Source organism: Erinaceus europaeus, chromosome 22, assembly GCF_950295315.1.
Source record: "Erinaceus europaeus chromosome 22, mEriEur2.1, whole genome shotgun sequence".
Taxonomy (NCBI): Eukaryota; Metazoa; Chordata; class Mammalia; order Eulipotyphla; family Erinaceidae; genus Erinaceus; species Erinaceus europaeus.
The window spans coordinates 6,091,020-6,117,883 of NC_080183.1; the positions used below are offsets into that span (position 1 = coordinate 6,091,020).

At 63.1% G+C, this 26,864-nt stretch overlaps 2 protein-coding genes across 2 annotated transcripts; both read left to right on the top strand.

Annotated features, from left to right (window-relative positions):
• Positions 1–349: 349 nt before the first annotated feature.
• On the top strand, positions 350–16,292 carry INF2 (inverted formin 2). The gene is made up of 22 exons (XM_016186114.2): positions 350–445; positions 5,848–6,247; positions 6,534–6,649; positions 6,792–6,951; positions 7,180–7,213; positions 7,487–7,628; positions 7,730–7,871; positions 7,976–8,761; positions 9,206–9,339; positions 9,496–9,557; positions 11,324–11,426; positions 11,594–11,679; positions 12,000–12,100; positions 12,387–12,457; positions 12,541–12,648; positions 12,801–12,871; positions 13,123–13,243; positions 13,515–13,679; positions 13,747–13,849; positions 14,051–14,212; positions 14,313–14,822; positions 15,825–16,292. The coding sequence occupies exons 2-22, from the start codon at positions 5,857–5,859 to the stop codon at positions 15,851–15,853; spliced, it is 3,597 nt and encodes a 1,198-aa protein (XP_016041600.2). The 5' UTR covers positions 350–445; positions 5,848–5,856; the 3' UTR covers positions 15,854–16,292.
• Positions 16,293–18,008: 1,716 nt separating this feature from the next.
• ADSS1 (adenylosuccinate synthase 1) lies at positions 18,009–26,092 on the top strand. The gene is made up of 13 exons (XM_007518362.3): positions 18,009–18,222; positions 21,217–21,319; positions 22,442–22,504; positions 22,814–22,864; positions 22,961–23,027; positions 23,305–23,412; positions 23,477–23,558; positions 23,886–24,012; positions 24,271–24,425; positions 24,648–24,772; positions 24,988–25,085; positions 25,671–25,820; positions 25,901–26,092. The coding sequence occupies exons 1-13, from the start codon at positions 18,031–18,033 to the stop codon at positions 25,951–25,953; spliced, it is 1,374 nt and encodes a 457-aa protein (XP_007518424.1). The 5' UTR covers positions 18,009–18,030; the 3' UTR covers positions 25,954–26,092.
• The last annotated feature ends 772 nt before the right edge of the window (positions 26,093–26,864 follow it).

Here is a 26,864-nt window from a genome sequence, read left to right on the forward strand (position 1 = left end):
GGGGTCCTGCAGGATTGGGGGTACAGAGTCCACAGTTCGCAGGTTTGATGGAGCTGGGCTACGGAAGGGCACGGCCATCCCTGTGTAGGTAAGGCTGCTGGAGGCCAGGGGACAGGACAGGCCATCAGGGACCCTAGGGAATGAGTGAAGGGAGCTATCTCTGTATCCCTGGGGTTTGTACGGAGGAGGGGTGAGGGCCTCATCAGGCGGGGGCTGCTGGCGGAGCGTCCTAGCGGAGGCCACCCAGCACTGGGGGAGGTGGCCCTGTGATAGCGCTCCACCCCTCCTATGCGGGCCGGGAACCCCCTCCCAGCTCCACCCCTCCCCAGAAGCTCCGCCCATCCCCCAGCACCTCCCCTTCCTCCCGGCGCCCTGAGCCCGAGCGGAGCTGTAGCCTGAGCCCAACCGGGAGCCCGAGCCCAAGGCTGCTGCCCAGCGCTGCCCGGTGAGTCCGCGTCTGAAGTCCGGTGGAGCAGAAAGGGGGGGCACGGGCGCAGGGGACTGTCCCCTCCTGGACTCAGCCGACAGGTGATGTCGGAAAACTCACTCCACCTCCCTGGCACCTGGACAGCAGGGCCCCCCACGGCTGCACCCCCAGACTTTGGGGAGCCGGTCCTCTCCTGCCCTGCACACCAGCCCGAGGTGGAGACTGTGCCGGATCCCCTGTCCCAAGACCCCTTCCAGGAGGGAGGCCTCAGGGATGTGGGGGAGGGGGCTGTCATGGGCATTCCTCCTGGCCCTGGGGTGTGCTGACCACTCACGCAGGTGGGGGGTGGCCTCAGTGCCCCCCCCCCACCTCCTGGGTCCCGGATGCAGTGACAGTCTGCCGGGAAGTAGCAGTGGGCCAGAGGTCACTGCTGGCCTGGAGTGGGTATGTCCCTCTTTGGGGCCCTCCCTCAGCCCCCAGGTGGGTGCGCCTGGGCCTCTCAGTACTTCCACCCTGTGCTCTGAAGGTGGGCCCCCTCCACAAAGAGCCCCAGACCCCTGCTGTGGCCACAGCACTGGGAATTGGTGGCATTTGGTCAGCAGCCAGTGAAGAGGCTGCAGCTCTAAAGTCCCAGGTTCAGGCCCTGGAGCCGCCAGAGCCGGGCAGCACCTGGGTGAGAGAGAACGGTGGCAGGGCAAAGGCCAAGTGGCACTGCCCTGTTCCCCCTGCTTGGGTGGCCTGGGAGGGGCACCCCGTAACCCTCTAGGCAGCGTTGGGGTCGGCTCTGCTCCTCCTGCTGGATGGATGTCAAGTGAACCCCCACTTTGTGGGGGTGCCGACAGGCACGCTGTTAATTGCCCCACCTCTGATGCCTGTCTTAAATAGAGGTGCATTGTTCTCCCGGCTGGGACTTGGGGTGGTGTGGTAACTGCAGTGGGCGGTAATTGGGGGTGCAGCACCGTGGGTGCAGCTCTGGGGGTGGGCATGCTTCCACATAGGCCCCAGGTTCCCAGCACCCTGACACTGCCTTGCCCTCACCTCAGGCTCTTGCCGGGAGTCTAGGGTACCCCACTTCAGGCCAGGGCAGGCAGCCAGGCCTGGGCTGGTGGTAAAGTCAGGTCACCCCACACGGGACCAGGCTGAGGGCTGCCCGGGGACTCCCAGCCTCACATGAGGGGAGGCTCCCATCATCTTGCAAGGGGCATGGAAGCAGGAGGCAGGTAGATTGTCCCCCAGGGTACCTCCCTGGGGTGAATAAGTGGGGAGGGGCTCCCCTAGCCTGACCAGAGCCCTGTGTACTGAGGAATGAGTGAGTGACCACAGGAGGGCCACCAGCATGGAGACAGCCAGCCCTGGACACCCTGAGCCTCCGGTGGGTCCCCTGGTTAGCGGTGTTGGGGTGTGGGGGACAAGAGAGCAGGGCCGAGGCCGCATTCCCTGCCTGTGCCTCACCCCTGCAGCTTGCCTTGGCGGGGACCTGCCCCAGCCTGCCTAGGCCCCGGGGGCTGTGTGCCTTGGTTTCCCCCCACCCAGGAGGTGCCCCTGTGCTGCCCGCCTCCCCCCGCCACCCCATCCCTGTGTCCCCATTTCTGCTCCAAGCACAGCTCAGCAGTGCTATCCCCACCTGCTGCCACCCTGGGCCACCCTGCCTGCCGTGGGCCATGCAGCAAGATGGGGAGCCAGGCCGGGTGGCGGGGGGCCCTGTGCGTAGGCAGTGCTGGCCAGAGCTCAGCCCCAGAGCAGCTGGGGTTTCGTGTTGAGAGAAGAGTCCAGTCCAGTGGCCTGGCTCCGCTGATCTGGCTTAGAGCTCACTCCCCACCCACCCCCACCCCATGCTGCCCCAGGGACACTGGGGGGGAGGCAGGGATGGTGGCAGTTTTGGGGTGCAGCATGACATCCTGCTGCCCAGGCCAGTAGCCAGTGGGCTGTCCCCTGCCCTACCCTAGTGGCAGCCCCTGGCACTGCTAGGCTGTGCCAGCTCCCCCCACCCCCCAGTCAATGCTCAGCTTTGTTCTCTGCCCACCCTCAAACACACAAAGGCAGCCTCCAGCTGGGCCTGGGGGTCTTGGGGCAGGTGGGGGCTGGGCTGGGGGCCCCCTGGGCAGACACCTCCCCTCCTGCCTACTCACAACTGCGGGCACACAGCAGCTACCTCTCATTTCTGGTCCCCTCTCTCAGAATGGAGCCAGGCCGAATGAGGGTTTTGGGGTTAGCCTAAGGTTTGCGGGCACTGCTGGGGGGCTGTGGGCAGTGCCTGGCTCCAACCCCTGCCATCCACCTGCAGGCTGCTGGCTCTTCCCTCCACACCCACCACAGTGCCACACCTAGCGCTCCCCAGGCCACAGTGGAGGGAGGTGACAGCCACAGCAGCCACTGGGCCACCAACCTCCTGGGTCCCCATGCTGGGCCAGGTAGTCAGGCCCCTAGAGGTGCCCCAGAGCCATCTTTGTGGGCAGGGAGACTGGGAGACCTGGCAGGGCAGCTCTATAGCTCTGTGAGGCAGGAACAGGCCCCTGAAGCCAGGTGGAAGTGAAAGCCTGGCTTCCTGGTGGTGCCGCCACCCTTCCTGCCCCCCCCCCTGCCCAGCAGCCATGCGGGGGAGGATAGGCCCAGGATCCTCTGGGTCTGTACATGCTCCCCCAGCAGGGCGGCCTTCCTGTGCCCTGGCTGCCTTCCCCACCCACCCTACCCCCCACCCCCACCCCCACCCCGCCAAGCCCCTGCCTCCACTTCCTGCACTTCTGTTCTTGAGATGGAGGCCCAGCCTGGACCCTCCCAGCCAGATGGCCAGTCACAGGCCCTGTCTGAAGCTGAGGGAGACTGGGGCGCTCACTCGCACCCCATCACTATGTTGTGCCTGGCTCCCCCAAGAGCCCCCAGTACCTCATGAACATCTGGGGGGGGCATCTACGTCTGGGGGACTATTCCATCCTGGGCCCTCTGCCCAAGTGGGCTCACAAGGACCTCTGGGTCGCTGCTGAGAAGATGCACCCCCCCCCCAGGGACATACTCTCACCACCCCAGCCCCCAGCTCCTGCACTGCCAGCAGCACAGTGTGGGGTTGCCAGGCAGTGGGAAATGTGGGTTCCTGCAGGAGCCAGAAATAGAGTGCAGCCCCACCCCCAGTTCCGGAATCCCGCCCACCTGCCAAGCTGTCTGTGCAGCCCCCTCACCCCACTGACGCAGCTACCCCCAGGTGCCCTAGTCCCCGGCTGCCCCTGAGGTGGAGGGATGGGGGACACTGCACCCCCAGGAGAGCAGGAAATGGTGCCCTGCCAGAGCTGTCCTCCTGGGACCTTGGCCCCCACCAGCCCCTCCAGGCAGCCCCACATGCCTATGGGAAGAGCTCAGTGTGAGGTGAGCCTGGGGACTTCCTCAACATGTGTCTGGGGGCTTCCTCACCTGAGTCTGGGGGCTTCCTCTTTGTGAGTCTGGGGTCCTCCTCAGCTTGGGTCTGGGGGCTTCCTCATTGCAAACCCCTGTGCTGGGTCAATGGGACACTGAGGTGTGTTGCCCCCTCAGCCATCAGAAGTCTCCAGAAGCCTCCTCCCACTCCCCAATGTCCACAGAAGAGTTCTGTGAATCTCAGGCACAGGCTCTGCCCCTGGGCCTGAGCTTCTGGAACATTCCTGAGCTTCCATCCTGCCCCTCCCCCCAGGCTGCCCTGCCCACACTGAGAGACAGTGCAGTGGATGCTCAGGCTAAGGGCTGCGGGCAGCACCTACATTCCTGAGCTCTCCAGGCCTCCCGAGGGCCTTTTCTGCACCCTGCTGGGCTACTGTCACATAGGGAGGATCTGGGACAGTCACCCCCAGGGCTGGGGTGGGGCCAGACTGTGACCAGGTGGCTGTGTGCTATCAGCTGCCTGCCGTCCCTCTGTGCTCAGTGGGCCCCGGGCACCTGCCACCTGGGCTGACAGGGCAGTGTCTCCCCACAGAAAAACGGGGCTCAGTGGGAGTGGGAAGCTGGGGACCTGCAGATGGGGGGAGTGAGTGAGGTGGGGAGTGAGTGGGGTAGGCCTGCAGGAGGTGGAGGGACCCCTGTGGATAGCAGCGGATGCCCATGGACACTGGGGGGCAGCAGTGCAGCCCGGCCCCAGGGGTCTTGTCCTCTTCCACAGCCCAGGGCCAGAAGGGCCCCACAGACAGAGTTGGGGGGATTTCCTTTAGGAAATTCAGTGGATGGTCAGCGGCAGGGGGGGCAGGGAGGAGCACTGGAAGCTCTTGGGAGGCAGTTCTCTGCAACTCTTGTAGCGGGGCGGGGAGGGGTGGGAGCTCCTGGAAAGCTTGTGGTGAGTCTACCCCATGACCACTGGGGGTGGGGCGAGAGGGCCAGCCCATCTTAAGTTGCGTCACCCATGGAGGGCGGTATCTACTGAGGCTGGGGACCCTTGGCAGTGTTGGGGGCAGCCCCTCCATTTGGAGGCCGCAGAGGGCTGAGCCGGGTCTGTCGGGCAGTACTCAATGATGAGAGACCAGCAGCGCACAGGGGCCAGTCAGAGGCCAGGCCTTGAAGGGGTGGGAAGAGGCAGTAGGAAGGTCCTGAGCGTCTGGGTGAGTGGACAATGGGGACCAGGTGGCCAGCGCCTGGGCCTTGGGACCACTGGGAGCCTCTGGTCCTCCACCAGCTAGTCCCCACGTGGGACCCCAGCTGTGGACACCACTGCCCTCAGGGTGGCCCACAGCTTAGTGCCAGAGGGGCAGCAGGAGGGGGAACTGTGGCCCAGGCTGGTCACGCGGGCCAGTGAGGCAGGGCTGTGTGCACAGGCAGGGGCCTGCCCACTACGCACCTGGTGCCCCCTCCAGCCTGTTCAGCCTTTCCTGCAGGGCCTGGGGCCTGACTCTGCTCTCACTCCCCTGGGTGACCCCAGCCCCATCTCCTGCCTGCAGGGGGGAAGCGGAGGCAGGACCCCTGCTGGGCTATGAAGGCAAGGTGGGCACAAGGTGATGTGGGTGCCCTGCCTTGCCCCAGCTCTGCTGCCTTCCCCTCACACACACAAAACAGAAGAGCAAGCCTTACATGGTCGCAGACGGCGGCCCCCAGGGGCTGCACTGGACCGTGTCCAGGCAGGGCTCCTGAGGGCATGAGCAGAGAGCCTGCCTGCCCACTTGGAGGGCAGTTGTGAGATGGGGGCCCTTCCGGGCTACTCCTCCTAGCAGGCCTCTGGGCAGGGCCACACCTGGCAGCCTGCCCCTATGGGACTCCAATCCTGCCCCCCAAGTGGGCAGCACTAGCCCAGCCCTGCAGCCAGCCTCTCTCTCTGCTGCACCCCAGCCCTCCAATACTGGCTGGAAGAGCCCTCACTTGCACTGGCCAGGGGTGTTCCTGCCAGTGTGCCTCCTCAGTTGCTATGGTGATGGGGGGGCAGCGGGCACAGGGCTCAGGGACAGGCCCTACAGGCTGAGCGCCTGTGCCACCAGTTTGGCAGGATGTCGGTGAAGGATGGCGCCCAGCGCAAGTGGGCGGCACTGAAGGAAAGGCTGGGCCCCGCGGATGCGGACCCTGCAGAGGCCAACCTGGAGAGCGCGGGCCCGGAGCTCTGCATCCGGCTGCTGCAGATGCCGTCTGTGGTCAACTACTCGGGGCTGCGCAAGCGTCTGGAGAGCAGCGACGGCGACTGGATGGTGCAGTTCCTGGAGCAGAGTGGCCTGGACCTGCTGCTCGAGGCCCTGGCGCGCCTGTCGGGCCGGGGTGTGGCCCGCATCTCGGATGCGCTGCTCCAGCTCACGTGCATCAGCTGCGTGCGTGCCGTCATGAACTCCCAGCCCGGCATCCAGTACATCCTCAGCAACCAGGCCTACGTGCGCCAGCTGTCCCAGGGTGAGGCTCCCCTACCCAGACCTCCTGGAATCCCCTGGAGCCAGAAACAGGAGTCCAGCAGCTGAGTGGGCCCTGGGCATGGCCCCAGTTGGCAGAGCCCCACCACTTCAATCAGTTCTGGCCCTCACCTGCAGAGGGCACGCTCCACCTGCCCCAGACACCTCAGGGGTTCCTGCTAAAGTGGGGTGTTCAGGTGGGAGGGAGTGAAGGTGGGAGCAGCCTGGACAGGGAGGGGCAGCTGACAGGGGACGGTGACCCCGTTGAACCTCCTGGCCCTGCCCGGCAGCCCTGGACACATCCAACGTGATGGTGAAGAAGCAGGTATTCGAGCTGCTGGCGGCCCTCTGCATCTACTCCCCCGAGGGCCACACCCTGGCCCTGGACGCCTTGGACCACTACAAGGTGAGCTGGGGCTCTAGCCACGCCCATCACATACTGAGCCCCCCACCCTCTGGTAATGCCCACCCTCCCATTGGCTCTGCCCCTGCGGTCATGCCCATCTGTGCTGGCTCCGCTCACTCCGTGCTGGTCACGCCCACTGCAGACCGTCTGCAGCCAGCAGTATCGCTTCAGCGTGATCATGAATGAACTGGGCGACAGCGACAATGTGCCCTACGTGGTCACCCTGCTCAGTGTGGTCAACGCCATCATCTTGGGCCCCGAGGACCTGCGTACCCGCACCCAGCTGCGCAGCGAGTTCGTGGGTAATCACCATTGCCAGCCTGAGGGGCGGGGTGACTGCCCTGGGCCCCCACCTGCTGCAGGACCCTGGACATTAGCTGCTGTTAGGGCAAGCTGGCTGGGCAGCCCCGCTCCCCGCCCCCGTCCCCGCAGCCTTCCACCCCAGGAAATGACAGACTGTTTTGGGTGGTGGAAGGGGCCCAGGGGACTCCAAGGGTCTGAGCCATGTCGACCCCACTGTCCCTTCCTAGGGCTGCAGCTGCTGGACATGCTGACGCGGCTACGGTGAGTCCACCCACCTCCTGCACATGGGTGGACGGACTGGCTGGGTACCCTCACCCCCTGACCAGTCCCCTGGGAGGGTACAGGCAGTAGACAGGCCCTGCGAGCCTGAGCCCACCCATCAGCCTGCATGGTGCACCCGGGTGGAACCAGAGATTCCCATCCATATTCTCTGAAATACAAATTCAGCAGGGTGTCTGGGGACCCACAGGCCCACAGCTCAGGGTGGGGCCTTCCAGGGCTGTGGGGCACCCAACTGAGCCCCCCTCCCCACAGAGACCTGGGGGACGCGGACCTGCTGATCCAACTGGAGGCCTTCGAGGAGGCCAAGGCTGAGGACGAGGAGGAGCTGCTGCAGGCGTGTGGGGGCGTCAACATGAACAGCCATCAGGAGGTCTTTGCCTCTCTGTTCCACAAGGTGGGCTGGGCAGACCCCAGGCCTGCAGGGGTGGGGGCAGGGGGGCGCTGCAGGGCTGAGGGCTGCCCAGGGCAGAGGCACTGACCCTGCCTGGCCCCCAGGTGAGCTGCTCCCCAGCTTCTGCGCAGCTGCTGTCAGTGCTGCAGGGGTTGCTGCACCTGGAGCCGGGTCTGCGGGGCGGCCAGCTGCTGTGGGAGGCCCTGGAGGGGCTGGTGAATCGCGCAGTCCTCCTGGCTTCTGACGGTGAGTAGCCACGGCGCTGACTCAGACCCCAGCTCAAACTGCACTCTCCCCCCCAACACCACCAGCCCACTGCAAGCCTTGTCCCTGACCCGCCTTCCCCACAGCCCAGGACTGCAGCCAAGAGGACCTGCTGGAGCGACTACTGGCCAGCAGGGGGCGGCAGCGGCCCAGAGCCCTGGGCAGGGTCCACAGGAGCGTCCAGGCTGACATGGGCCAGCACCCAAGAGACAAACCCCCTGCCAGCACAGACACTCTGAGGGCTGGAGGGACAGCACCATCCCCTCCACCACTGCCAGGCCAGGGGGTCTCACTGCCCCCAGCACCCCCACCCCCTCCACCACTGCCAGGCCAGGGGGTCTCACTGCCCCCAGCACCCCCACCCCCTCCACCACTGCCAGGCCAGGGGGTCTCACTGCCCCCAGCACCACCACCCCCTCCACCACTGCCAAGCCAGGGGGTCTCACTGCCCCCAGCACCCCCACCCCCTCCACCACTGCCAGGCCAGGGGGTCTCACTGCCCCCAGCACCCCCACCCCCTCCACCACTGCCAGGCCAGGGGGTCTCACTGCCCCCAGCACCCCCACCCCCTCCACCACTGCCAGGCCAGGGGGTCTCACTGCCCCCAGCACCCCCACCCCCTCCACCACTGCCAGGCCAGGGGGTCTCACTGCCCCCAGCACCCCCACCCCCTCCACCACTGCCAGGCTCAGGGTGCACAGTCCCACCCCCACCTGGCCCCCCTGCCCTGGGCAGCGTGGAGGACATTATAGTGGCCCAGGTAGACAGCGGTCTAGGCTCTGTGTGCACTCCCAGCCACCGGCTGGTGCACCCCCCCACCCTGCGCATGAAGAAGCTCAACTGGCAGAAACTGCCTTCCAGCGTGGCACGAGGTGGGCCAGAGGGACAGTGGGGACCCCAGGCTCCCCCACATGAGGGGGGTGGGAACCCTGGATGCCCCAGGAGAAAGGGGAATGGACCCTGGAACAGATGGGGGTGGGGTCCCTGGGTACCTCAGGAGGGAGGGGATAGGGATCCAAATTTCCCCTGATGGAGGGCAGGGACCTTGGGTGCCCATGAAAGGGAGGTGGGTGGCAACCCGAGCTTCCCTGGACAGAGGGCAGTGGAGACCCCAGGCTCCTCCAGATCGGAGGGGAGTGGGGTCAGTGGGGTGGGAGGCAGGGAAAGGGCAGAGGTCAGTTCTGAGGCACTGCTCGGATGGGGGTAGGCATCTGCACTTCAGGGTGAAAGTGCAGCTTGGGTGCGTGTAGGGCTCCCAGGAGCATTTGCTGTGTACCCACCCTGTCCCCCAAGACTGACCACCCACTGCCCCTCAGAGCACAGCTCCATGTGGGCCTCGAGAGGAGGCCAGCCCCTGGAGCCAGATCTCAGCAGCATCGAACGCCTTTTCTCCCTGCCGGCCGCCAAGCCCCGGGAGCCTGCAGCCCCCACCAGGAGAGAACCCCGAGAGGTAAGGAGGGGACCCCACAGCCTGGAGAAGCCCCAATGTGAGGAGAGGAGATTCCAGGTGGTGGGGATGGAGGGGACCCCACAGCCAGGAGGGTGCCCTAGGTTGGGGGGGGCTTGCATGAGGACGGGGGAACACTGGCGGCCCCGTGTCTTCTAGATCACCTTCCTGGACTCCAAGAAGAGCCTGAACCTCAACATCTTCCTCAAGCAGTTCAAGTGGTGAGGACTGACCCCGCCTGCTCCTGGGACCCATCCACCTCACTGTCCCTTTGCTGCTGCCCCTGGGAAGTGCAGGTCCCATCCCTGGGTGGTGCCAGGGTCTGTCCCTTTGGGCCCTGAGAACCCACCCACCCCACCCCACCCCACCCCCGCCCCACCCAGAAACTGAGCCCCAAATATGGCCAGGCCCATAAAGCCAAAGACAGCTGAACTCCCCTTTGTCCCGAGTCCTGGCTGAGTCAGGCCAGCCCCCTCCCTGTGCCTGGAGGATGCCCAGAAAGTCAGAGGCTGGGGAGTCGGGCGGTAGCACAGCGGGTTAAGCACATGTGGCGTGAAGCACAAGGACCGGCATAAGAATCCCAGTTCAAGCCCCCGGCTCCCCACCTGTTGAAAGAATAATGCAAACCAGGGGGCCAGGTGGTGGCACATCTGGTTAAGCACACATATTACCAAGCCCAAGGACCTGGGTTTGAGTCCCCACTCCCCACCTGCAGAGGGAAAGCTTAACAAGTGATGAAGCAAGTACGCAGGCGTCTCTCTTTCTTTCTCTCTATCTTCCTGTCCTCTCGTCCTCTCTTAGTTTCTCTCTGTCCTATCTAATAAAAATTAGGAAAAAGAAAGAAAGAAAAGAAATGGCTGCCAGGAGCAATGGGTTCTTAGCACCTGCCACAAGCCCCAGCAAATAACCTGGTGACAATAAAAAAAAAAAATGCAAACCATATAATTTTTAATCCTGATCCAAGACTCCCCAATTTTTTTTTTGTACTTTTTTGTTGGTATCTCTCTCTCTCTTTCCCCAAGTACTGCTCAGCTCTGGCTTATGGTGGTTCTGGAGACTGAACCTGGAGCCTTTGGTGCTTCAGGCATGGAAGTCTTTTTGTATAACCCCTATGCTATCTCCCAAGTCCCCAGCATATATTTTTTATACCTTTACATACACCACACACACACACACACACACACACACACATTTTTCCCCCTTTGAGTTATTTAAAAGTAAATTTCAAAACTGACTCTCCTTTACTTCTAAAAACTTGAGTGTGTGCTTCTGAAAATCAGAGATACTCTGAATACAAGCTCAGTGCTATGATTAAACTTGGGACATTTACATTGCAGGGCGCCATCATCTACAGGCCTTATTCAGCTATACCTGCAGCCTCACTAGTTGAGTGCACATGTTACAATAAGCAAGGACCCAAATTTGAGCCCCCCAGTCCCCACCTGCAGAGGGAGAGCTTTGCGAGTGATGAAGCAGGGTTGCGGGTGTCTTTCTCTATCTCTCTCCCTCCCTATCTCCCCCTTCCCTCTCAATTTCTGGCTGTCTATATCCAGTAAATAAAGATTTAAAAAATTATGAAATAGGGAGTTGGGCGGTAGCGCAGTGGGTTAAGTGCAGGTGGTGAGAAGTGCAAGAACCAGCATAAGGATCTGGGTTTGAGCCCCCGGCTCCACACCTGCAGGGGAGTCGCTTCACAGGTGGTGAAGCAGGTCTGCAGGTGTCTATCTTTCTCCTCTTGTCTCTGTCTTCCCCTCCTCTCTCCATTTCTCTCTAACAATGATGACATCATTAACAACAACAATAACTACAAAAATAATAAAAAAACAAGAGTAAAAAAAGGGAAAATAATAAAAAAAAAGTTTTAAAAGGGCAGAGGTGGAGCAGGATGGGACTGTGCTTATGCCTGAGGCCAAGGGGGGCCCAGCAGGATGGTCAGGGTGGGGGGCCCAGTAAGGACTCACCACCACCCCCATCCCAAACCTTGCAGCTCCCATGAGGAGCTCACAGCCATGATCCAGGCAGGGGACACATCCCGATTTGATGTGGAGATTCTCAAGCAGCTCCTCAAGCTACTACCAGAGAAGCATGAGGTGTGCTGGGTACTGGGTGCTGGGATCAGCCAGGGACACCCGGGTGCTGGGGGTCAACCAGGGAGACCTGGGGTGCTGGGAATCAGCCAGGGAGGACCTGGAGTACTGGAGTGCAGCCAAGGGGGGACAGAGACAGGAAGCTGTAACCCACACCTGCCCCCCACCAGACCGAGAACCTGCGAGCCTTCACGGGAGAGCAGAGCAAGCTGGCCAGTGCTGACCGCTTCTACCTTCTGCTGCTGGCCATTCCCTGGTGAGCTGGGCACCTCGGACTCAGGGCCACATGGGGCCAGCTTGTACAGTCTGGCCCCCTGATGTCCTGGAGGGCCCCTCTGTCCATCCCACCTGTTCCAGGAGGGGGGTGCCCCACAGGAAGCCTGCTGTCCCCACAGCTTGTCAGCATCCTCCAGGAGCTCCCCTAAAGCCCCCTGCCAGGGCCCCCTAGGGCCCTCCAAGATCCCCCAGTAGGACTCTCAGTCCCCCTTTCCAGGACCCCTGGAGCCCACCCCCGACACTCGTTGCTAGGGTCCTGGGAGAGCCCAGCTCACCTGGCCACCCTGCCCCTCCCCCCAGTCACCAGCTGCGGGTGGAGTGCATGCTGCTGTGTGAGGCCTCCTCTGTCTTGTTGGACACGGTGCAGCCCAAGGCCCAGCTGCTGCTGGCCGCTTGTGACAGTGAGTAGGGGGGGGGCGGGAGGGAGCAGGGCGACCGGCTGCCTGGAAAAGGCCACAGAGGCCGCAAGCCACACGCTGCAGACACTAGTCTCACCTGTCAGCTCACACACACCTGTGCACACTCACCTGCACACAGCTGGGCACTCACCTTTGCACACCTGCACACATCCATGGCCCACACACTGAGTAGTCACAGTCAAGGGACTGGGACACAGCCAGACTTGGGGAGTGGTTCAGGGGAGGAATGAGCGGGACTGAGCCCCTCAGCTCCCTCCCCTGCCCACAGGCCTGCTCACTAGCCAGCAGCTGCCCATGTTCTGCCAGCTCATCCTGAAAATTGGGAACTTCCTCAACTACGTAAGCGCACTGCCCTGCCCGCAGGAACCCCTACTCCTGACTCCCCATCCCTGAATCCCCACCCACCCCCACCCCCACCTCAGGGCAGCCACACAGGGGACGCCGAAGGCTTCAAGATCAGCACACTGCTTAAGCTCACAGAGACCAAGTCCCAGCAGAGCCGGGTGACGCTGCTGCACCATGTGCTGGAGGTGGGACGGGCGTGGGGGGGTGGTCACCAGGAGAGCAGACTCCTGAGCACAGGGAGTGGGCTCAGGGAACTGGGGGTGCACAGGGCAGCAGGGGTGCAGGAGAGGTCGGGCACACGGATACGCAGCGGTTCTCATGGTCACGCACATCCCAGGAGGTGGAAGAGAGCCACCCGGCCCTGCTGCAGCTGCCCGAGGACTTGACGCTGCCCTCTCAGGCCGCAGGGTAGGTCCCCCCACCTGCCCCCCATCCCTGTTCCCCATCCCCGCCCCTACAGACCAGCTACTGGTGGGGGGACTTGTGCCCAGCAGACCCAACCTGTGATTCAGAGGGGAAACAGGTCTCCAAGAAGCAGGGGAGCAGGCTGCCCCCCCCCAGGAAGCAAGCTGGAGTCCCCCGGTGTGTGAGCTAGGGTCCAGTTGGGGTGCAGGTTGGGGTTCCCCCAACATGGTCCAGGCCTAATCCCCCCCCCTCAGGATCCACCTGGAGTCCCTGCGTTCTGAGCTGGACACCCACCTGCAGAAGCTAAGGCAGATGGTGCGTAGGGTGGGAACCTCTGAGCCTGAGGTGCAGGAGCAGTACACCCAGCGTCTGCAGGCGAGTAGGGTCTGCTCCCCTTACCCCTACACCGGGGCCAACAGGTTAGCCCCCCTGCAGGCCCCTGCCTCCCCCAGCCTATACCCCCATAAAGCCAGCCCCTCACAGCCTCTGACCCCCCTCACAGCCTGTGCCCCCCTCAAGGCCAGTCCCCTCTCACAGCCTCTGTCTCCCCAAGGCAGCCTGAAGGCCCCCTTGCAGGCTTTCTGCCCTCCTCACACCCTGTGCCCCCCCAGCCTGCCCCCTCACACTCCGTGTCCCCCCCCCCCAGGCCAGCCTGGAAGCCTCCCAGAAGCTGGCCATGCTGTTCGAGGCTATTGAGCAGAAGAGGCTGGAGCTGGCTGCCTATCTATGCGAGGACCCCAGGCAGCTGTCCCTGGAGGACACCTTCAGCACTATGAAGGCCTTCCGCGACCTCTTCACCCGGGCCCTGAAGGTGGGCCTACACCAGGTGAGGGATAGGAGTGGTGTCCACCCTGTCACTCACAGGCCTTGTCCCCCAGGAGAACAAGGACCGGAAGGAGCAGATGGCCAGGGCTGAGCGCAGGAAGAAGCAGCTGGCTGAGGAGGAGGCACGGAGGCCACGGGGCAAGGACGGGAAGCCGGGTAAGGGGAGCAGGCCAGGGACCCAGGGATGCAGACTAGGGGCCCAGGAGAGCAGGACTGTGACCTGGTGACTTGGGAGATGGGACTCCTGGGGGCCTGTGGACAGAGGGTGCCCTGGGGTGGGTAGGCCTCTGTGATCTGGCCCCTTTCGGTCCCGGAGGCCCCTGGGCTTGGAGCTGCCCACTGAGCTCCAGCCCTCAGTCAGGAAGGACGTCGGGAAACAGGAGGAGGTGTGTGTCATCGATGCACTGCTGGCTGACATCAGGAAGGGCTTCCAGCTGAGGAAGACAGCCCGTGGGCGCGGTGACACAGAGGGGGCCAGCAAGATGGCCGCGGCAGAGCCCCTCAGAGACACTGCTCCTGGTGAGGCCCAGCTTCTGCTCTGGATTCCCCAGGAAGGCCCAGGGGAGGGGTGCCAGCAGACAGAGATGGGCCCCTTCCCCTGACACCCCTGCATCCACAGCAGCTACCTGTGATCCTGGAGGAGCTCCCAGGGGCCACAACCTGGATGCCACTACGGACAGGGAGCCCTGGGACTGGGACCTGGCAGACGCTGCAGCCCCCAGCCCCCAGCCCAGTGGGGACTCCTCAGATAGGCGGTCCTCCTGGTATGAGGATGCCAGTGAGGTCCTGGTTCCTGAAGACGCCTGGCCAGTGATACTGGGCAGTGACCAGGCCCTGAGAAACCTCAGCTTCTCCCAAGACAAGCCCCCCACAGCCCCACGGGGTGTCTCCCAGCCAGACACGGATGGCACTGGCCAAGACCCTGAGGACACCAATGCCACAGGCCCCAGCAGGAACGAAGATGAGGATACTGCCCCAGATTCAGCGTTCGACATATCCCTGGACCAGTCCCTCTCTGAGGACGCAGTGACTGACTCCTCAGGGTCTGGCACGCTCCCCAGGTCCCGGGGCCGGGGCTCCAAGGGGACAGGCAAGCGGAAAAAGAAAAGGCCCTTGAGGTCCCAAGAAGGTAACCACACAGGGGAACAGAGACGTGGGGGGCTCCCAGGACCCTGCCTACTGCACGAGGACAGTAGTCCTTGCCTGGGGGGTCACCCCTGCCCCCCACCTGCCCTGGGGCAAGCAGGGTGGGCTGTGGATGAGTGGCTTCTTCTGTCCGGAGCAGAAGTGGTGCCCGCTCCTGCGGCCCGTCAGACAGACAGACAGTGTGTGACCCAGTGAGGTAGGTGGGTGACACTAACAGCCCGTGCTAACCCTCCTGCTGGTGGTGGCCCCGCCTCCCTCTCGCTTGCTGGGGCTCCTCTGAGGGTCTCCCTGGGACACCCTGGGATGGGTAGTGAGTGGGTATGGCCAGGGCTGGCAGCCTCCTTGGTGACCATGGCCAGTCAGGACTTACCGGGACCCCTCCAGAGGGGCTGGTGTCCGCGCCACTCTCTATAGCCCAGGTGCACCAGCAAACCCTCTTGGGTGAGGGCTGCCAACCACAGCTGTGTGCCCGCTGCCAGTGCGAGGTGGCCAGAGCTCCGCTGGGCTCTGACACTTGGTGGGGCTGGGGAAAGAACTGGGGGCCTTTCCAGCCCCCTTTCATGTGGAAGAACTTCCGGCTGAGGAAACTCCAGGTCAGGGACCCCCCCCCAAGAAGCAGGGAAGCCCCAGAACTGCACACCAGCTACTTGAGGATGCAGTGTCTCGCCTCCCAGGCCTGCCCCCAGCACCTCCACATCAGGAAGACCTCACTGCGGGTCCCCCACTACCCACCAGTGGGTCCTGGCCAGAGTGGGGGCCCACAGACCTGTGGCTGGCGGGGGGTGACTAGGGTGACGGGAACAGTGGGGATGGGGGCTGGATGAAGTATGTGAGCTGGAACAGTGGGCCTTGGAATCAGAGCCTGGGGTCAGAGGGTCCCCACACTGGAGCTCGGAGGCAGTGCCAGGACCACAGCTGAGCTTAGGGATAGGATCCTGGCACTGTCCCCAAGGCCACCCTCAGTTTGTCCCCTCCTCCCCCACAGGCTGCAAGCCCAAGCCCAGAGCCCAGTGAACAGCCCTGCTGGGTGGCAGGGCCGGATTCCACACTTGGTGCCTTACTGCGGGAACCTCCGGAGCAGGCACCTCTGCCCCTCCACAGGCGCCCCTCCACCCCTGCACACCCGCTGCTCTCCCCATGCCCCTCCTGCCTCAGCACCCACACTGAGGGGCAGACCCTGCCCCCCACCCTCAGAGCTGTGTCCCACCCTTCTGGGTGGCTGAGGAACCTCTGAGAGCCTTCTTTGGGGTGCAGTGGGAAGCAGGGCCCTGAGAGGGGGCAGACTAGCAGCCCCCCCATACCCCCGCAGGCCATCTCTCCACCATGACCTGACTCAGCACTGGCCATCAAGCTGTCCCACTCTAGGGGCCAGCTGCCCCAAACAGAGGGCTGCATCCTGTCCTCACTCTCCATGGGTGTCCCACTGGTCACAGTGAATAAAGAGCTGACCTGAGCTGGCCTGAGTGTGTTGTGGTGGGTGGTGTGGGTGGGCTGCATACGCTGGGCTGGGCTCCCAGCCCCTGAGGGGGTATGTGGCTGGACAGCACAGGGTGGTGCAGGGTGTGAGGGTAGGGCTGAGGAGCTTTGGGAGAGGAAGCCCCTGCCTGTGCTCCATGCCACTCACAATGGGAGCAGCTGTGGGCCTCAATGACCTCCACCAGCATGTTGTGACTTCTCATAGTTTATCACTCATCACCCCTGCGCCCCTCCCCACACCCCTCCCAGGCTGCCTCTATGGAGCCTCTGTGGGAATCTCCCCCAGATGGAGCCCAGTGGTAGCATTACTGCTTCACCTGAGTGAGACCCTGGGTCACCAATTGGGTCCTGACCTGGGACTTCGTGGGGCTGCTCTAGTCACCTGCCATGGGATGGTGTGTGGGTGTGTGGTGTATGTAGTTTTGGGGACCAGCACAGGGTTTCTGGCCTTCTGCAAGCAGATGAGTGGAGACCCTGGGTTGCTGTGGTCCCCCAAGGGTGGAGAGCCAGGCAGTGGTCTGAGGGCTCCGGGGACCCCAGGGTAAGTGGCTACAGTGCCTCCACCACCCTGGGGGCAGGCCGTTCTAACTATGGCTGAGCCTTGTGACTGGCGGGTCCCCAGCTGTTCACCTGGCCACCAGCAGGCTCTGGCCACTGCTAAGGGGGCAGAGTTTGGGCCTTCAGGCCCCCTCTTTCCCTCGCAGAGCCCTCACTCCTCCTAGGCCCCCCAGCTCCTGCAGAGCCCCTCTGTCCCCCTGGGGCCCAAGGAGCCTCTCAGTATCCACTGCCCTCCTAGAGCCCCTCAGTCCTCCCCTGGGCCCCCTAGAGCCCCTCAGTCCCCCATGGATCCCACAAAGCCCCTCAGGCTCCCCTGCTTCCAAGAGTCCCTCAGCCCCTTCTGGTTCCCCAGAGCAACTCTCACCACCCCTCAACCCCCAAGTCCCTGCAGAGCCCCTCAGTCCCCCTGGTCCCCCAGTCTGTCTCTCCCTTTGGGCCACCCTGAGAGCCTCTTCCCTGGGCCCCCCATGAGCCCCTCAACCCCCCATGGCTCCCAACCCCTGCAGAGCCCCTCTGTGACCCCATTCCCTGAGCCCCCCCCCCCAGCTCCCTCTACTCCTCCTGCCACACACTTGGGCTCCAGTATCTGAGCTGGTCTCCCTGCCCCCCCTGCTGGTTGTGCCTGGGAAGAGAGGCGCACTCTCCCCAACAGCTCAACCCAAGGGCCCCTGGCTCAGAGTTGGCTCCCACAGAGGGGGGTGCACCCCAGGGGGTGAGATCTTGGTTCCAACTGCTGTCCAGGCCAACACCCCTACCTAGCCCACATCCACATGGGGGTGGGGCTCTGCTCCCCCAGCTGGGATCCCCTAGATCCTGCCCAACCCCCACCCCTGCCAGGTGAAAACCACAGTTCTGCCTCCTCCTCAGATCAGACCACCACCACCACCACCATCCCCTCCAGGCTGGCTGGTCCACAAGGGCAGAGGCATCAGAAGCAAGGACACAGGGACTGGCTTCACAGCTCCCCTCTGCAAGGGACCTGAGAGACCCCAATTCTGAACTGAGGCTCTGGAAGCACCCACAGTTGCCACTCTGACCAGGCAGGAAGAGCTGAGCTGGGTGCCAGGCTCCTGAGGTCACCCTGCGTCACTGGGCCCGCCCCCACCAGCCCCTTTTAAGGCGGCTCCCGGCACTGGGCCGAGAGCACAGCCAGCGCCATGTCTGGGGCCCGAGCTTCCAACGACCGGCCCCCGGGCTCCGGAGGCGTCAAGCGGGGGCGGCTGCAGCAGGAGGCGGCGGCCACCGGCTCCCGGGTGACCGTGGTGCTGGGCGCGCAGTGGGGGGACGAGGGCAAAGGCAAGGTGGTGGACCTGCTGGCCACGGACGCCGACATCGTCAGCCGTTGCCAGGTGGGGCTGGGTGTGGGACCCCCACCCTGGCCAGCCAGAGGGACCCCCGCCCTGGCCAGCCAGAGGGACCCTGACCCCAGCCAGCTCCCCCAGCCAAGGCCCCAACTCCCAGCCAGCACCCTTTGATGGGACCCCCACCCCCTATCAGCCCCCCAGTCAGGATCACCACCCTAGTCAGCCTCACCCTCAGTAAGGACACCACCCTCAGCCGGCCATCTCCCACCTCCAGCCTTGGCCAGCCCTCTAGACAGGACCCTCCCCACCATGGGTCAGCCCAGGACCCCCCTCACTGGCCAGCTCCCCCATCCCAACTAGGAGCCTCCCCATCAGTCAGCCCCCTGCCCCTCCCTCACTCCAAACCGGGGATCCTGCCCTCACTGCCACCTACCCCAGCCAGCCTACCCCACAGCCACCCCAGATAGGGACACCCCCCCCTTGGAGACACCCTGCCACACAACCACCCCAGCTAGGGACAACCCCTTGGGGACTCCCTGCCCCACAGCCACCCCAGCCGTTGACACCTCCCCCCCAGAACACTGGTTCTCATGCACACACCCTTCCAAGTACACAGCCCACACCCCCATCCCCCCACCCCTTCCATGCACACAGCCCATACCCCCACTCATACCCTAACAGGCACCTGACACCCCCACCCCTGCCCCAGAGGGCCCCCCTTCTCCCCCGCCCCCAGCAGTGGCTGGGGCCAAGCTAAAAATACATCTGCTGAGCTAGAGACATCGGATCTTCGGGGCACAGTGCCCTGAGTGTGACACTGAGCCCTCCTCCAGTGGTCGGGGGCCCGTACCCTCTTCCTCATTGGCAGAGACCACCAGCCTGAGGTCCCACGAAGGGGGTGTGCAGCCAGGGCTGAGAGCCAGGGGCCAGAGATGAGTGCCGTGGGACGGGTGACAGACGGGCAACTGCGTCAGTGGAAGGGGGCAGGACAGTCTGGGTCCTGAGAGCAGGCGGGGCATCCTGGGCTCACACAGGGCATCTGACAACCTGAGGCTACTCTGTCCCCTGAGGGAGGGGAGCAGCCCCTTGGAGCCAGAGTCACCAGGCCACACCTGCCACCTGTAACCAGCTGGTTGGCAGGTGCAAAGGTCAGCTTTGGGGTGCCACTGCCAGGCTGAGGGACATGGGGCACTCTGAGCCCCTCCTTCCTGGTCCCAAACCCGGCCTGACAGGGCCACCCAGCCTTCTGCCCCTGTCCCCTGAGCCAGGCCTGTGGGCTGGCCCCTCCCTACCCAGCACCCCCTTCCCTACATCCAGCTCGTGAGCAGCCTCGGTCACGGCCACCTCCGGTCCTAAAGTGATGGCACCTGACAGCCAGCTGAGTGTTCTCTCCCTGTGCCACTCTGCTTCCCATAGATGCCTGGAACAGGATGAATGATGGATGGATGAGTGGATGGGTGGGTGGGTGGGTGGATGGATGGATGGATGAGTGGATGGACAGATGAACAAATTATTGAATGGGTGGATGATGGGTGCATGGGTGGATGGATGGATGGATGCAATGATGGATAGATGGATGTGATGGATGGATGGATGGATGGATGGATGGATGGATGAGTGGATGGGTGGGTGGGTGGGTGGATGGATGGATGGATGAGTGGATGGACAGATGAACAAATTATTGAATGGGTGGATGATGGGTGCATGGGTGGATGGATGGATGGATGCAATGATGGATAGATGGATGTGATGGATGGATGGATGGATGGATGGATGGATGGATGGAATGATGGGTAGATGGATGAACAATTTATTGAGTGGATGGATGATGGGTGCGTGGGTGGATGGATGCAATGATGGATAGATGGATGTGATGGACGGATGGTTGGTGGGATGGATAGAATGATGGATGGATGGATGGGTGGGATGATGGATAGATGGATGTGATGGATAGATGGATGGATAGATGGGATGATGGATGGATGGATGGATAGATGGATGGATGGGTGGAATGATGGATGAACAAATTATTGAGTAGACGGATGATGGGTGGGTGGTTCGGTGCGTGGATGCATGGGTGAAGAAATTAGCTAATGAATGGGTGGGTGAAAGTATGGTATTAAGAGCTGTGAGCAGCAGCAGGGTGGGTGTGGTGGGGTGTCACGAAGGAGACAGTCCCATGTACAGGCTCACTGGGGTCCCTGCTCGCTGAGGAGCTAGATGCATAGGGGGTAATGGGGGGGCACAGAGGCAGATGGGGAAGACTCAGTCCCATCCCTTTGTCTTTGGGGGCCTGCCAGGATGCTCTGGGTGCTATTGGGGCAGTGGGGGTTTTAGCCAGCAGGCAGCTGACTCTGGGGTACCCTCAAGGGCTCAACACTTCAACAAGGAGGTACTGTTCCCCCTCACAGAGGCTACCCCCTCCAGCAGGTAAAGCCTAGGGTGACAGTAGGGCTCAGGACACCCACCTTGCCTAGCACCCAGCTGGCTCATGCCCCCATAGTGGGGGGGCAGACCTGCTACCTGGGCCCCTATGACTGGGTCACCTGCCACCCACAGTCCCACAGTTGCTCGTCGGCTCTCCTATTCCTTCTAAACTCTGGCAGCACCATCTGCACCCTGGACACAGAGGGAGAGCACTGGAGAGACAGAAGACCCCCACATATCCCCACCCAGCCTGCCACCACCCGTGGGTCTCCGGGATTGCCTGCCAGCTGGGCAGACCCAATCATGGGTGTGCCCACAGCAACCCCAGGGATCCCAGCCACCAGCCCTGACTCCACACTGCGCCCAATGTCTGTGGAGACCCCCAGCCCCTATCTCCACAGAGGCAGGTCTGCAAAGGACAGTCATGCCACCTAGAAAGGTGATGTAGTAGAGCCCCCGACTGACTATGCCCCCAGCCTAGGACCCCAGAGCTCCTGGGCCACGGGGATCCCCAATGCGTTGAGTCTGAGAGGGAGAGGATGTATCACGGGGGCCTGTGCTGGCCGGGGGGAAAGGGGGCAGGTCAGCTCTGGATGCGGCAATTCTCTCCAGGGCGGCAACAATGCGGGCCACACAGTGGTGGTGGACGGCCAAGAGTATGACTTCCACCTGCTGCCCAGCGGGATCATCCACACCAAAGCCCTCTCCTTCATCGGTGAGTGGGACACCGGAGCTGGGCTGGGCGGGAGATACAGGGAGCCAGGGCCAGGATGGGAGACAGGGACCCGGGGCTGGGGTCGGGGGTGTGGGAGGCAGGGACCCCAACTCGGTGCCCTGCAGGGGTGACCTGCTCAGCCTAACCCGAGGTTTGGCTCCAGCTGCCATGGGACCCCAAACTCCCCAATTCTCTGTGTGTGTCCCCATGGAGGGTAAGTGTGGATGGAGCCATTCTGTCCCCCACAAAGTGGTTTCCATGGCCCTTACTCCCTCACCTGCTGGCCTCTGGGGTCCCTGAGGCCCAAGCTTGCCCATTTTGTCCCCCAGGCCCTCCCTGCAAGGTGTCTCCTCCCCACGCCCCCAACTCTGTGCCTCTCACATTCTCCCAATGCTTCTGTCTCTGTCCCCTGCGTCCTGCCCTGTGCTGACCGTCCTCCCAGGTCAGGCTGTGGCTCCAGCAACTGGCCTCTTCCCACTCTCCCACAGACGGGGTGTCCAGTGTGTCCCCACAGGCCCATCAGCCAGGCCATGGGGAGGGGGGGGCAGCAGGACTCAGGGCCAGGAGGCCTGCTGATGGGAGAGTGCTCTTCAGCCCCCTGGGGTGGGTCAGGGACAGCTCCAAGTCAGGGCAGCCAGACGGCGCCGAGCTAGGTGGCCGTGCCAGGCCCGCAGCTGCCCCCAGCCCAGCCACGTGGTCCCCGCAGGACACCGTGGCATTTAGGTGACCTTTCATGCTCTGTGACCGTCACCATGAGTCATTCTCGTCTGGACCTGTGGCTGCACTGCGGGCCCAGCAGACATGGCCAGGGGTGTCCAGGAGGTTGAGCCATCTCCGAGAGCACACCCAGCCTGTCACTCCCATCTGCTGAGGCCCTGTCCCTGTGATAGGCTCAAACCCCTGCCCCCATGCACGTCCCCTGGGACTGTGCCCTTTGTCCTTCACGTGTGGCTGCTGTCCTCAACACATGTCGAGGCCCCTCAGGTGGCAGCCCGTGGCAGAGTTACCCCCAATAGCAGGGTGAAGCCAGGGGGCCAGACTTGATCTCTGACCCCAGGGACAAAGGCCCTCGGTCCTGGTGACAGGTGACTCCATATCCCCGACCCCTGCCTTGTATCGCAGGCAATGGCGTGGTGGTGCACCTGCCCGGGCTGTTTGAGGAGGCGGAGAAGAATGAGAAGAAAGGTGGGTCCTGCTGCCTGAGTTCTGGGGGGCAGCCCCTACGTGGCGCTCAAGGAAGAGCAGCAGGCGAGGAGTGTGGCATCCAGCCAGGAGGGGCCCAGTGCAGGGAGGTGGGGTGCTGAGGCGCAGGCCAGGCTCCACACTGGGCTCTAGGAGGCAGCAGGCAGCCAGCTGGGGTCACAAGGGGGCCAGTAGCTGGCAGGTAGACAGGTCCCAGAGAGGCAGGGCCCTGGGGCAGGCCAGCCTGGGCAGGGGTGCCATGATGAAGGGGGGACATGGCTGCCTGCTGAGCTGAGTCCTTTGCCTGTCCAGGACTGAAGGACTGGGAGAAGCGGCTCATCATCTCCGACCGGGCCCACCTGGGTGAGTGTCCCTCCAGACCTGGGGGAGGCCACACTGTTCATCTGTCCATCCTGGCAGCACGGCTATGCTAACTGCTCTTACCACCCATCTGCCCAGTGTTCGACTTCCACCAGGCGGTGGATGGGCTGCAGGAGGTCCAGCGGCAGGCCCAGGAGGGCAAGAAGTGAGTGCTGGCTGGGTAGATGGCTCTCCGAGGCCTGTCCCCCGTCCCTCACCTAAGCCCCTCTACCTCCTACTCACACACACCCTGCATGGGCACCATCTGCATGCCCCCACCCCCCCCTGCCTACATCCCTGCCCTCTGCCCAAACCCCTGCCTATATCTCTGTTTCCCTGCCCCCTGCCCATGGCTCCTGCTCACACCCCCTGTTCATCCATGCCCGTGCCACCATCCACTCTGCCCACTTCCCTGCCCCCTTGTCCACCCCCCTACCCCCTAGTATTGGCACCACCCGGAAGGGCATTGGCCCTGCCTACTCGTCCAAAGCCTCTCGCACAGGCCTGCGTATCTGTGACCTGCTGGCTGACTTTGATGAGTTCTCCACCAGGTATGGGGGGGCCAGGAGTGGGGGGGAGGAGCCGCCGGGCAGGTGGTGACGGTAACTCCCCAAGGTTCAGGAACCTGGCTCGCCAGCACCAGTCCATGTTCCCTACCCTGGAGGTTGACGTGGAGGCTCAGCTCAAGAAACTCAAGGTATGTGAGGCTGCCGGGGGTGGGGATGGGATGGGGGGATGCTCCTGGGTCACTGTCCACACACATAAGTCACCCTGGCCCAGAGAGCAGGGCCAGGAGCACTGAGGGTCCCTAGCTCTATGTGACAGAGACCAGTCTCACAGCTGGTGCTGTGGGGGGCTCCCTCATTTCCTAGGGGCCTAGTCTTAAACCTGGAATCCCAAATACCCACCGCTCTGCATGGGATCTGGAACTGCTGTATCTTCTGGGGGCAGGGCGGGTGGCTGGGAGACAGCCCAGCTTCCCCCTCCCTGGGGAGGGTGGGAGGCCTTAGCCTCCTGCTCCCAGGGCTTCGCTGAGAGGATCCGGCCCATGGTGCGGGACGGGGTGTACTTCATGTATGAGGCACTGCATGGCCCCCCCAAGAAGATCCTGGTGGAGGGTGCCAATGCCGCACTCCTGGACATCGACTTCGGTAGGTGGGGCGGGGGGGGGGGCGCTGGGCTCAGTCCCTGGCTTCAGCAGACAGGAGGAGACAGAGCTGAGCCGGGGTGGACTTTCACCCTAAATCTTAGGCACCGCCTAGAGTACGGCAGCCCTATGCCCCACACCCCTGAAACCAGCCCTCATCCCCCGCAGCCAGCCCTCACCCTACAGCTACACTGCTCTTCATCCCTAGCTAGTCCATGGGGTCCTGGGAGGCAGTCAGTGAGCCGGGCCCCCATCCCTGCAGGGACCTACCCCTTCGTGACATCCTCCAACTGCACGGTGGGCGGCGTGTGCACGGGCCTGGGCATTCCCCCCCAGAATGTGGGTGAGGTCTACGGCGTGGTCAAGGCCTACACCACTCGAGTGGGCATCGGTGCCTTCCCCACAGAGCAAATCAATGTGAGTGTGGGGGCGGGGCAGGTGTGGGTTGGGGCCAGATGCCCCCAGGCAGGCAGGGGCAGGGGCAGGGTGGGGGCTGGGTACCCATGCTCTGTGCCCAGGAGGCCTCACCTGTGAGCATATCCCAGCAGCTGGGGTGGGGGGTGCAGGGGTGAACCCACAGGAGGCAGGTACCTTCTTGGTTCCCCTGGATGGCAAGCCACATTCCCCCTTCTGGCACAGGAGATCGGGGACCTGCTGCAGAACCGGGGGCATGAGTGGGGGGTGACTACGGGCCGGAAGCGGCGCTGCGGCTGGCTGGACCTGGTGATCCTGAGACATGCCCACATGGTCAATGGCTTCACGGCGTGAGTGCCCAGCCCAGGAGTCCCCCCCATGCCACAGAGACCCCTGAGCACAGCCATGGGGTCTCCAGGGGGCTCTAGGGGCATCTGTAGGCATGCGCTCTGGCCGCTGAGACCCCAACAGCCCCATAGAGGCAAACATGGCCAGATTCCCAGGGCAGGGGGGGCGGGCTGGCAGTCCCCGGACCACTGGCCCTCAGTGGAGCTGGCCCTGGCAGGCTGGCCTTGACCAAGCTGGACATTCTGGATGCCCTGGACGAGGTCAAGGTGGGTGTCTCCTACAAGCTCAACGGAAAGAGGATCCCTCACTTCCCAGGTGCGTGGGGCTCCCCACTAGGGGATGGATAGGGTGGTGGGCCCTGTGCCTGGGGACCAAGAAGAATGGGGCAGGAGGGTGCTGAGGGACTGCAAACTGGGGGAGTAGAGAGGCAGGGGCAGCACCCCAAACCTGGGCCCAAACAGAGGTCTCAGGGATCCTACTTCAAGCACCCCCTTTGAAAAAGCATTAAGGCTACATCCCCCTAACTTCCAATTGCTCTGCTTTCGGGGGCACCTCCTCCCTGTAGCCAGGGGTGGCTGCCTGAAACCCCCTAGTGACAGTGGGTGCTTGCTCTGCAACCTTCTGACTCCACTGACCCATGACTTCTGTAACCCACTATCAAGCAGGGTGGTGGCTCTGCCTCGAGGGTTCAGTTCCTTAGGGTCCCTGAGCACTTCCCAGCAGCCCGCAGGGCCACCCTGCTGGTCACTCAGAACCTTCCAGCAGCTCATCCAGGAAGCCCAGCTGGAGGAGAGCCCCACCAGAGGATGGGGCCCAGCTGCTGTCCTTGAGACTGGCCTTCCCTGCCACCAAGCCCCAGGCCACGGGGACAGACACCCATGTTCATGGGTGTCTCCACAGCAAACCAGGAGATCCTGCAAAAGGTGGAGGTGGAATATGAGACGCTGCCCGGCTGGAAGGCCGACACCACGGGCGCACGGAAGTGGGAGGACCTGCCTGTCCAGGCCCAGAGCTACATCCGCTTTGTGGAGAACCACGTGGGCGTGGCGGGTGGGTTTCTTCCCCCATATACACTGCCCCTGCCCACACCCCACCCCCACCAGCGGAGCTTACCTGCCTCTCCCCTGCAGTCAAGTGGGTCGGTGTCGGCAAGTCCCGGGAGTCCATCATCCAGCTGTTCTAGCCTGGACAGTGGTCCAGCTCTGCCTGAGGACCAGCACCTCTGACTGCTGAGCCAGATGGAGAGAACCCAGAAAAACTCGGTGCTGGGATCCAGACCCTGGTGTGAGCAGGTCCACAATAAACATACCGTGGCCTCCAGACCATGGTGTCAGCATCATTCTTTGCTGCCCTTCTCCTTGCTGCTTAGTTAGGACCAGGGTAGGGGCTTGGGGCTGAGTGCCAGGCTGGCTGTGTTCACAGGGCAGCACGGAGTGTGTGGAGTCTGGGCTGGCGGCTGCTAGCGACCCTGGCAGAGCAGTGCATGCATGAGGCCCCCTGCTCACACCCCCAGAGCCAGGAGACAGCTGCTGGGAAGGGTGCAGGACTTAGAAGCATGACTCCCGCTTGCTGGAGGCTCTGCCATAGTTGTCCAGCAGAAAGTCCAAGGCACCCACCACTGCCTCTGGAGCCCCGAGAAGCCCCACCAGCCACTCTGTGAGTCCTGGGCCGCCTGCAGTCACTCCCCTATCTGGGGGTCCATCCAGAGAGCGATCGCCTATTGGTTCCATTTCTAAGAGGAGGGAGCCATGGGCTGGCCCAAAGACAGGCCAGCTCTGACCATGTCGTCCAGAGAAGGGCCCAGTGCCAGAGGCTTGGACAGTGGCCGGAGGGGGCCTGTGACTGCAGGCGCTAGTACAGTGTTCCCAGCAGCCACCAGGCTTCAGGGACTCAGATTCAGGCTTTATTTCTATTGTAGTTTGGGTTTTCTTTGGAGTCCTGCTGGCTCTGTTCCCTGTCCCATAGGCTGGTGGCTCCTGTCCCCATCCCATAGGCACAGCTGTCACATTAAAAAAAAAAAAAAAAAAAAAGGAGTCAAGTCTTTGACAGCGAGCTCCATCCATAGTTGGTGGCAGCTGTCCTGGTGGGCCGTCC